Raw genomic sequence first — 12,225 nt, forward strand, 5'->3', positions numbered from 1 at the left:
TTAATGTGGGGTTACAGGAGAGAACATGATCCACAGAACAGAAGCCCTTCCCCCAGGAGAGAGAGAGAGGGAGTCTGCACATATAGATTCAGGACATAATGAATGCATGACATGACATGACATGACATGACGGACACGCTCCACTGAACTCATTCAGATACACCACAGGCTCTCTGCCACTAATTCTGTCACTCTGTGCCGCTACTTCTTCCTCTCTGTGAAAAAAAATCAGGTGTGAGGAAAAAGCCGATGAAATACAAACGTTGGATTTTAACTCACGCTGTAGAGAATCTCCACCCATCCTTCCATGGTGATGCACTGGAACACAGTCAGTACCGCAAACAGGATATTGTCGAAGTTGGTAATGCCAAAGTTGGGTCCAGTCCAGTATTCTCTGCACTGAGTGTCATTGGGACACAACCGGGCCGGAGGTTCCACACCACAAGGCCAATCAGTGGCGATCTCACCTGATTAAAAAAAAAGAGTGAAATAGAGACAAGGGCATGTGAACTTTTCTGTTTTCAGGTGAGTTTGTCGATTAACTGACTGTTGACTGAGGGAGATGGCCAACCTTTTTACAACAGAAAAATAGAAATAGACCAAGAAATAAAATAAATAAAAATATATAAATAAATAAAAATAATAAAATTTTGAAAAAAAAAATCCAGATTCAGAAATAGCTATATAAAATATATAGTTCACAATAAGACAAAGCTTGATCCCAAAAGATAGATAGAACCCACCAGGACTCCTGGGCCAAAACCGTTTTTAAGTTCAGACTGCCAAAAAAACTGAACTGCTCCTCTAAAAGGTTTATCTTTCAACCGCCTGACAATGAATCTCAACAATTCTTAATTTATTTTTACCCATACATTCTTTAGGCTTTAACGGGATGAGTGCGTGTCCTGGTGCCAATCAGCTTGGGGGGAGCAGAAGAAGTGATAAAAGTGCTGAGAAGAACTCGTGTCTCCATCAGAGCCTGGTGACAGGTTTGAACAATGATCTGCTCAGACGTCCTGCACAGTCAACATCTCCCTGCTGCGGGGTCCAGTGATGTTGATCATCATCTCCCCACAGACAGACAGACAGACAGGGGGCAGTGTCAGCAGAAAGTCCCGCCTCCGCTGTCTGCCTCCAGCAGCAGTTATTACATGTCATTACAGGACATATAATGAGGACTCACAACCATGACTTGAAATGTTTTTTTTCCACCATCTTGTTGTTGTGTTATTTTAACTCCAGTAAATCTGGCAGCATCGCAGGAAATAGCTACATTAATGGAAACATTTACAACCGCCAAATCTAGTGGACGTCCGAAGTACGCTACCTAAGCGTCATGCGTTGTATTCCTGACAACATGGCGGAGGGAGCAGCAGCATTGTCCGAAGTACGCTACCTAAGACAACATGGCGGAGGGAGCAGCAGCATTCGTCCATATGTTTCAATTTTTGCGACAGTAACGACGTAATTAACCAAGTAGTGTCCAAGACCGATTTCCATTTAACCAATGAGTCCAATGTATAGCGAGCCATATATATTTCCTACTCCCTACATGGGAAGTAGGGAGTAGGAAATGAGATGTGATGTGACCCCTGCCCGCCGCAACTGTGCGTGTTTGTGCGTTTATAGAAGGCATGTGGGCAGTTCTCCAAGTTCATCCACAGTTCAAAAGCATCCAGATTGGAGATTAGTGACTAGATTAATTCGATTAGTGTTCACTTCCGAATTGACCTTAAGAGTGTGAATGTTGTTCGTTTGTCTCTGCAGTCTATGTGAACCCAGTGATGGACTGGAGAACCTTCTTTTGATGACACATTCCTTCACAAGGGGAGGGACAAGGTCAACGAATAAATGAATATTTGAATGACTTTTGAATCTACTGAGGTGTCAAGCTGAGCCATTCATTTGAATTTTATTTTATTTTAAAAATAATATGTACTGTTTATTAATTTTATCAATAGGACATCACCAACAAACGAAATGCAGATCTGAAAATAATTTTAAAAAACATAATTAGAAATATTTCACGTTCAGAAAACCATATTTTGTACATTTGTGGTAAAAACTGTCCTTTCTGAGCAGAGGTGAAAGAGTTCACTAGGGCTTGTGGGTAATTTCACTGGAGCAGCTTGTGAACATCAGCATAAGAACTGACTTTTGTTTCATGTTCTGACGGAAATGAATGATTTCTTTCAGCTGACTGATGTTCTGGCTCAGGAGCGAAGAGAACCGAATAGATCGCAATTGCACTTGCAAGTTTTGAACTCTCATTAGTTACCCTGTGTTCTAAAATGATACTGTAATGCACCTGTGACGGACCAATCAGACGCCTCCGTGTCCTGAAGAACTCTTATTGAAAATAACACTTGGCAACGACTCGTTACAACTCCCCTCTTGCTCTCAGCCCGGCTTCACTCACTCCCGTAACTATTAACCCCATCATGACCATGAACAGAACCTTCTTACTATTACTACACTAACAAATCAGCAGTCAAACTAACTTTGTTTATTTCAATAGGTTAAAATAGTACGATGTGATAAGTGACCTGTACAACAGCAAAATAAATAATGTGAGATATTAAACAGTACAAATCATGTGTTATACGAAGGTCACTGTTACCATGAAAGGCTTCAAAGCTCTATTAGGTTTACAGATTCTCTGTGTCTGTGTTTGCGCTCAACTCAAAACACACACCGCTCCACATGCATAGACTGGGCATATGCCTGTGTTTGCGCTCCACTCAAAACACACACTGCTCCACATGCATAGACTGGGCATATGCATACGCACAGTCAGACGATGCTGCAAATATTTTGGCTCGGTCATGTTTCTGAGTGACAGCAGCTCACAGTAATGATATCATGTTGATCAGCTGTTACAGCCGTTGTTGTCAGATTCCCTCTGGATTTTGCTGCTTTAACTTAATATAAACAAGCGGCGCTTTGGCCCAGAGGCAATGTCTCCGTCATTGGTGTGGAACCCCAGGGTTCACCTCCTGGGCAAGTTCGGATCCCGGTTAGGGCGGTTGGTACCTTCCAGTGGACTCACCACCCACAGGAAGGTTTGGGGGGGTTGGTACGGTGCAATGTGATTTGGGTGACCCAGTAACGGATAAGCGGATGAAAATGGATGGATGGATGGATGAAACTTCATATAAACAACAGCCACCGATGTATGTAGTGGAGACAACCTAGCTTTAGCTCACTTGTCTTTAATGAGTGCAGGCCAAGAGAAGGCGGGGAAGTGGGGTGGGGGGGGGTGAGTGCACCCTTAGTCTAATGGAGCTCAGCTGAAACTGTCTTGTGTTTATTGACCACTAATCAAACATGGGTGAAGACAGTAGAACCAACGGTATTGTGATAACGAGACCGAGGTCCATCCTAAAACAGTGACAATTCTCACCAGTGTCTATCCTGAAGCAGGTGGTGTGGAACTTTCCCATGTAAAACTCCACGCCAATGATGGCGAACATGACGATGGCAAAGAAGAGCAGCAGGCCAATCTGGAGCAAAGGTACCATGGCCTTCATGATGGACTTGAGGACCACCTGGAGACCTGAGGAGACCAGGACCAAAGAGACAGTCAGTGGAGTTTCACGTGGAGGTAATAATTCAAACAAACACAGTCTAACTTGGCAGGTGGCAGCAATAAGCCTACGGTTAGTTTGCCAGAAGAAGAGGAGGAGGAGGATGTTCAGTCATCATCGGCAGTGTATTATGGTAGTCATTTTGTGAAAAATATTTAGTTACTTATATATTCGTCCATTACATAGGAATGTCAGGTTCAAACATCACTGGAGAAAAATGCCACTTATGTTTAGTAAGCAATACTTCCACAAGGGGGCAGTACTGATGTCAGAGTTCCTTTCTCGGCAGATGTCAGTTTCTCAGGAAACAACAACCATAGTCAGGGTGGAGGAGGTGGAGACAAGGTTGCTGCTCCAGTTTACTTACTCGGGATTCCTGAGACAAGTTTTAGGGGTCTCAGCACTCGGACGGCCCGCAGTGTCCTCAGGTCAAAGTCTGAGCCCACTGTAGCCAATATCCTGTAGAAGACACACACAGAGAGAGAGAGAGAATTCATACGAAGCCCAACACTAGTAGATCAGATTTTCAGTGAAAAAAAAAAAAAAGTTGGGACTTTTGATTCAGAGGTGATCCTCACAGACGTCCATGACTAAATGACATTTAAGTTTGGAATCAATTGGATTTCAATCCACGTGGAAAAACTTCACGCACATCAGCAGAGAAGGTCAAAGAAGGGAGACAAGTGACAGCTAACAGGAAAAGAAAGAACAACCGAATCAAAACTAAGTCAAATAAGAAAAAAAAAAACAAAAAAAACAAACAAACAATAAATTGATCAATTTTTCTCTTAAAGGTCAAGAAAAAAAAAGGCAAGTTCACCCCAGCAGACGATGGTGAGGGATAGCGGTTCAACCTGAGAGAACCCTTTCACCCAAAATCATGTCCAGTGACTGTTCAAAGGCCAAACACAGTGGATCTGGAGCTAAAAACATCACGAGTCATTTATATCACACATTGGAGAAGTGGAGCAAGACAAGGAGTCTTGGCACATGCAGATTAGTGCTTGGTCATATATTAGAGAAGTGGAGCAAGACAAGGTGTCTTGGCACATGCAGATTAGTGCTTGGGGATATCGCGATATCTTAAGATATATCCATGTATTTCTAAACGCGATAAAACGCGGTACTGTATCGAGTTCGCAAGTTCGCAAGTTCGCATCTCCCCCTTTTCCTATAACACACTCCCCTCCACTCTAATCTCCGCTCAGCGACGACGAGCGTTGCCTCACATGTGATGGCACTGTGCCACACACTGACTGAACCAGGCAGTCGGCGCATGTCCATAACTGTCTCTCTTTATATGCTTGTTTGATTATGTGTACCACACAGTCTGTCTTGAACAGTTAATGAATGTGTGTGACGTACTTTAGTCTTGATGATCGGCCATAAACGCGCAAAGAAAATGTACAGGGTGAGGCTGTAAGTACCATGCCACGTCGATGAGCTTTGAAAAATCGCAATCTGAAAAGTAACTAAACCTATGGAAGGTTGTTTTTGTTTCAAATTAAAATAGATAGAAAGAACGTTTGTATAACATGTTTGCAATAAGGGGCGTTCAGGTACCATTAAAGTGTTTGGGGAAAATAGATTTGTTTTATTTTATTGTATTCTAAGAACATTTTTATTTCACATATTTGACAGTTTTTTGTTCGATTTGTTTTATACATTTTGATATTATGCAAAGTGACACTTAATCCGATAACTGAGAGTTTGTTTTTAAAGGGTTTGTTTTTATGTATCTCGAAGAGACACAGCCGGCAAGCGGACTCAAAAGCAGACAAACAGCAGAGGTAAGACTCTTTTTCCAGGTAAGTGAGGGGAGGAGAAAGCTGTTGGCCAGGTGTAAGTACCAGATGTTGATGCCCTGTCTGTGTCCTCATCACTGACCCAAGTCCATTACGATGGACAACAGTCACTGCTCTGAGTCATCTCCTTGTTGCTACGGAGCTACGGTTAATGAGTGTCCGTTTTAACGGCTCTTAGTGACACCGTCATGAAGAGCAAGTGACTGATGGTCAATGAAGTTCGCAGCAGCTGTGCTCAACTCAAAATCCTTTCTAAAGTCAATGTCAGCCCCAGTCTTCTCCATCATTTTATTGAGCTGCGTATGTGTGTGTCTGTCTGTGTGTGTGTGTGTGTCTGTGTGTGTGTGTGTGTGTGTCTGCGTGTGTGTGTGTGTCTGTGTGTGTGTGTCTGGGCGTGCTCAGTAAACATCATTCCTGATGACACACTGATACAGTGTAACTGACACAGAATCAGTGACACAGAGTTACTGACATACGGACACTGACACGGTCACTGACGCAGAGTCACTGACAGGGTTACTGACAGAGTTACTGATACAGAGTTACTGACACAGAGTTACTGATACAGAGTCACTGACAAAGTTACTGATACAGCGTTGCTGACACAGAGCTACTGACAGAGTCACTGATACAGAGTTACTGACACAGAATCATTGACATGGAGTTCCTGACATACGGACACTGACACAGTCACTGACGCAGAGTCACTGACAGGGTTACTGACAGAGTTACTGATACAGAGTTACTGACACAGAATCATTGACATGGAGTTCCTGACATACGGACACTGACACAGTCACTGACGCAGAGTCACTGACAGGGTTACTGATATATTTACTGACACAGAGTTACTGACACAGAGTTACTGACACAGTTACTGACACAGTCACTGACACGGAGCTACTGACAGAGTTACTGATACAGAGTCACTGACAAAGTTACTGATACAGCGTTGCTGACACAGAGCTACTGACAGAGTCACTGATACAGAGTTACTGACACAGAGTTACTGACACAGTTACTGACACAGTCACTGACACGGAGCTACTGACAGAGTTACTGATACAGAGTCACTGACAAAGTTACTGATACAGCGTTGCTGACACAGAATCAGTGACGCAGAGTTACTGACACATGGAGACTGACTAACAGAGTTACTGACGGAGTCACTTATACAGCGTTACTGACACAGAGGCACTGACAGAGAGTTCTTGACACAAAATTACTGATACAGAGTTATTGACAGAGTACTACTGACAGAGTCACTGATACAGAGTTACCAACAGAGAACTACTGACACAGAGACACTGATACAGAGTTACTGACACAGAGTCACTGATACAGAGCTACTGACAGAGTCACTGATACAGAGTTACTGACACAGAGTCACTGATACAGAGCTACTGACAGAGTCACTGATACAGAGTTACCGACAGAGAGTTACTGACACAGAGTCACTGATACAGAGCTTCTGACAGAGTCACTGATACAGAGTTACCAACAGAGAACTACTGACACAGAGTCACTGATACAGAGCTACTGACAGAGTCACTGATACAGAGTTACCAACAGAGAACTACTGACACAGAGTCACTGATACAGAGCTTCTGACAGAGTCACTGATACAGAGTTACTGACTGAGAGCTACTGACACAGAGTCACTGATACAGAGCTACTGACAGAGTCACTGATACAGAGTTACTGACTGAGAGCTACTGACACAGAGTCACTGATACAGAGCTTCTGACAGAGTCACTGATACAGAGTTACCGACAGAGAGCTACTGACACAGAGTCACTGATACAGAGTGACCGACAGAGAGCTACTGACACAGGGTCACTGATACCGAGTTACCGACAGAGAGCTACTGACACAGAGTCACTGATACAGAGCTTCTGACAGAGTCACTGATACAGAGTTACTGACAGAGTCACTGATACAGAGTTACCAACAGAGAACTACTGACACAGAGTCACTGATACAGAGTTACCGACAGAGAACTACTGACACAGAGTCACTGATACAGAGTGACCGACAGAGAGCTACTGACACAGAGTCATTGATACAGAGTTACTGACAGAGAGCTCCTGACACAGAGTCACTGATACAGAGCTTCTGACAGAGTCACTGATACAGAGTTACTGACAGAGAGCAACTGACACAGAGTCACTGATACAGAGCTTCTGACAGAGTCACTGATACAGAGTTACTGACAGAGTCACTGATACAGAGTTACCAACAGAGAACTACTGACACAGAGTCACTGATACAGAGTGACCGACAGAGAGCTACTGACACAGGGTCACTGATACCGAGTTACCGACAGAGAGCTACTGACACAGAGTCATTGATACAGAGTTACTGACAGAGAGCTACTGACACAGAGTCATTGATACAGAGTTACTGACAGAGAGCTACTGACACAGAGTCATTGATACAGAGTTACTGACAGAGAGCTCCTGACACAGAGTCACTGATACAGAGCTACTGACAGAGTCACTGATACAGAGTTACTGACTGAGAGCTACTGACACAGAGTCACAGATACAGAGTTCCCGACAGAGAGCTACTGACACAGAGTCATTGATACAGAGTTACTGACAGAGAGCAACTGACACAGAGTCACTGATACAGAGCTTCTGACAGAGTCACTGATACAGAGTTACCAACAGAGAACTACTGACACAGAGTCACTGATACAGAGTTACCAACAGAGAACTACTGACACAGAGACACTGATACAGAGTTACTGACACAGAGTCACTGATACAGAGCTTCTGACAGAGTCACTGATACAGAGTTACCAACAGAGAACTACTGACACAGAGTCACTGATACAGAGCTTCTGACAGAGTCACTGATACAGAGTTACCAACAGAGAACTACTGACACAGAGACACTGATACAGAGTTACTGACACAGAGTCACTGATACAGAGCTACTGACAGAGTCACTGATACAGAGTTACTGACTGAGAGCTACTGACACAGAGTCACAGATACAGAGTTCCCGACAGAGAGCTACTGACACAGAGTCATTGATACAGAGTTACTGACAGAGAGCTCCTGACACAGAGTCACTGATACAGAGCTACTGACAGAGTCACTGATACAGAGTTACTGACACAGAGTCACTGATACAGAGTTACTGACTGAGAGCTACTGACACAGAGTCACAGATACAGAGTTCCCGACAGAGAGCTACTGACACAGGGTCACTGATACAGAGTTACTGACTGAGAGCTACTGACACAGAGTCACTGATACAGAGTTACTGACAGAGAGCTACTGACACAGAATCATTGACACGGAGTTACTGACATAGAGTCACTGAAACAGAGCCACTGACAAAGTTACTGACACAGAGAAAGTAACATTTATGGAACGTATGTCACGTATTCTTCCTGATTTAATTTGTTGCTGATACAGCAGACAAACCGAAGTAGTTTCTTCACTTCATCTGTTTCTTCTGACAGAGCTGTGCATATGTGTAGAACATCTGCCTACTGTTTGAATGTGTGCGTGTGTGTGTGTGATGATACATTGTCTGATGTACAGCTCTGTGGCAGCAGCAGCTGGACTGGACTGGACTGGACTGGACTGTCAGGGAGTTCTTTTAAGTTGCGCCAAGGTTTTCAGACACTATAGTGTTGAAGCTTTGTTTCCCAAAGAGACGCATTGATCAGTGGTATGCCGTGCATTTCTCACCTAGGCCTTGAGCGACACCCTGGCCGGAATAAGTTCATGTCTTAATGATGTCATTATTATGTCTTTAGAAACCATCCATTACATGCAGAAATGTAGTATAACAAGTCGTTATTTCCTAGATAACTCGTGTATTCATACCGTTGTTGCTTAACACTACCTTACAGAGCAGCCCTTCTGACTGCTATGGTAAACTGTCAGAACACCAGATAAAAACCTGAAGCCAGGGCCAGAGACTGAGTCAGAAGAAGAAAAGTAGAAAAAGAGGAAAAAAAGTAGAAGAAGAGGAGGAGGAGAAGAAGAAGGTAGAAGAAGAGGAAAAAAAGTAGAAGCAGAGGAGGAGGAGAAGAAGAAGATGACGGCATGCCGGAGGAAAGGGCGGGCTCAAAAATGAACCTCCAACCATGTAGGCTGACCAAAGCTGTATGGTGTCACTGACTGACTCCATGTAGTGTGGTTACAGACGATTACTAATGTCTAATGCCTCTAGTGTTTACAGCAGCTGTTCAGCTAGCGCTGTGCTAAACGAACAGCTGTGGAACGCAAAAGCATCCAGCAGTCCGGTACTAAGTGAAGAAAATGGAGGATTCTCACACACGTAGGAGGCGTTGAATGGGTGGAGCTACCCTTTGCCGGGGGGCAGGGTTATTACAATGATATCGGATGTGTTCATTTTGTCACATATTTTCTAAATGTCTAAAAATATAAAGAACATATGCACATCTATTCAGCTGCGCGTACGTGCTCACGTCATCTTATATAAAGCCAACAGAATCTAATGTAGCGCCCTCACTTTTATTATTATTATTATTATTATTATTATTATTATTATTATTATTATTATTATTATTATTATTATTATTACAAAAAAATAATATTATTAACTGGATAACATCTAGGGCATCAACAGTGTGTTTAATCAAATTAATAAAATGATTCTACCAAATCTTAAATCCAGACCATCTGAGCTAAAACCAATGTCCCAAATATTCTTACATTAATAATTCGTTGCCTGTAGAAGAAATGCTATTGAATGAAGACCTGGACTAATAGCGTGATCAGGAATAATAGAACTCTATTATCTAGCCTGAGGGTGGAGCGGTAGTTTTTATGCGCGTGTGTTTCAGTGTTAATTTAGACACACAGCGTCGCTACGATAACAGCAGCTCCATTTTGACAGCAAATAGCTTCGGCAGCGGCATGAATTCACGAGGAGCTCTTTCTGTCCTCATGTTCACTACCCCTGGATTTGTCACAGCTGTACAGTCACGTTGTGTAACGTCGGACTCGAGCAGACTGCTGTCCTACACACACTTACACACAAACATACACACACACACACGTTGTATTAGAAAAGAGGGAGGAAGAAACCTTTCCTGCCAGCTCTGTGTCTATGTCCAACAAACAGACAATTATATCTGCAATATCGTCCAGGAACTTCATTTCTGATTCCAATATCAACCGACACTAATATATGCAGGCGTTTGCGACACAACATACAGATATTTTTTATGTCGCATAATCTGGGTGAATCTTGGGTTTTTATTTTCAGAGGAAAAACCGATAATAATTCTTACCTGCATTACAGGCCGACATTATTAAACACTGTTTCACTTTTGTTACTGAGTGAGTCCAAACAACCTCATATGCATTCACCACACTGATAAAAAAAAAATGACCACAAGAGGCAGCAGTGGAGTAGCTGCGCCTGTGTCCCGGGACGTAGGTCATTTCAAATTGAGCAAAAACTATTTTCTGTAGTAACATCTTTATAACTGTTACCGAACCAGAGCTGGCTCCAGTCAGTTTGGTGTCCTCAAACTATAATAATGACATTATCACTATTATTGTTTTTGATTAAATGTTGGGGTTTTTTCCCACTAGGTGGTGCCCAAGATGACCACAAATGCGACCAGAACCAGCTAGCTCTAGCTCTAAAATAGTTCGTGTTCATGAACGGAAATTGGTACAGTAAGAACAGTATCTACAACTAAGTAGTACTGAACTATAAATAACAGTACCAACAGGTAGATACCGTTGAAACTGGACTTCTTTGCTGCGACATTCCCTCCTTTATCACCACCTCAGAGAGACAGGTGGGCTGAGAGCGAGAGACATGAGACCAGAGACAGGGAGACAGGAAGTGAGCAGCTGGTAATGTTCAGGCAGGCAGACAGGCAGTTATTCACTGAAGCTGTCAGCACCATGTTCTCCTGTCTGTCCTCTGGGAGTCCCTGGGACACTCACCCACATCTTCACTCCTCCCTCCACACAAACACATACACATAGAAGGAATGTGTGAAAACTCAATCACAGCCCCCGGCCCTCAGCTGGGGAGGGTCTCAGTAATTAAACGGCATCACTCAGCCTGACGAGGAGCTCAACATCTGCAGTTTCCTCTGTTTTTATCTTTATCACCGTTGTTTTTTTTTTCTTCTTCAGAGTTATTCTGACATTTCATCTCCTACTTCATCCTTCATTTCTCACAGTGAAACTCATAAAAACAATCCCAATATCCTGTTAAAGTACGGTGCTCCCTCTCTATATCGCACTTCTCCTTTCCCTCCCTCAATATCCATCCATCCATCCATCCATTTTCATCCACTTATCCGTTACCGGGTCGCGGGGGCAGCAGTCGCCACCCAAATCACATTGCACCGTACCAAACCTTCCTGCGGGTGGTGAGTCCACTGGAAGGTACCAACCGCCCTAACCGGGATTCAAACTTGCCCAGCAGGTGAACCCTGGGGTTCCACACCTATGACAGAGACATTGCCTCTGGGCCAAAGCGCCACTCCCTCAATATGTCGCAAATTTATTTTTATTCAGATCTCGCAAGATTTTCTCTATTTCGCAATATTTTGCAAAAAAAAAAAAAAATTGAAAGACATTATAAATTAATTATACGTACAAAAGTTTTGGCTTTCAAAATGTGGATTCTCGGGTTGAAATTGAGATGAAGTGCATTTGCGATTTACGATCGCTGGTAGATAAGATTGTACACAGCGTACTATACGACCAATACAATGCGTACCAGGTGTACTACTGGCTAATTGAGCCTGCTCTTCTGTTCCTCACACTGATTGGCTCATGCATCGTAGCATGAGCCAATCAGTATATATATATATA

At 43.2% G+C, this 12,225-nt stretch overlaps 1 protein-coding gene across 8 annotated transcripts in view; it reads right to left on the reverse strand.

The window, feature by feature from the left end:
• Window positions 1-12,225, reverse strand: part of LOC103389024 (voltage-dependent N-type calcium channel subunit alpha-1B-like) — a 138,931-nt gene that overhangs the window by 79,022 nt on the left and 47,684 nt on the right. For all 8 annotated transcript variants that reach the window (XR_003051680.1, XM_025062024.1, XM_025062023.1 and 5 more), the window contains exons 6-8: window positions 3,955-4,046; window positions 3,404-3,556; window positions 280-467 (exon numbers count right to left, since the gene is read on the reverse strand). Coding sequence is in view for 7 of the 8 variants with exons in the window: in XM_025062024.1 (XP_024917792.1) it covers window positions 280-467; window positions 3,404-3,556; window positions 3,955-4,046 (433 nt within the window). In the remaining variant the exon portion in view is untranslated. The remainder of the gene's footprint in view (window positions 1-279; window positions 468-3,403; window positions 3,557-3,954; window positions 4,047-12,225) is intronic.

The sequence above is a fragment of the Cynoglossus semilaevis genome, chromosome 14 (assembly GCF_000523025.1).
Source record: "Cynoglossus semilaevis isolate Cse_v1.0 chromosome 14, Cse_v1.0, whole genome shotgun sequence".
Classification (NCBI taxonomy): Eukaryota; Metazoa; Chordata; class Actinopteri; order Pleuronectiformes; family Cynoglossidae; genus Cynoglossus; species Cynoglossus semilaevis.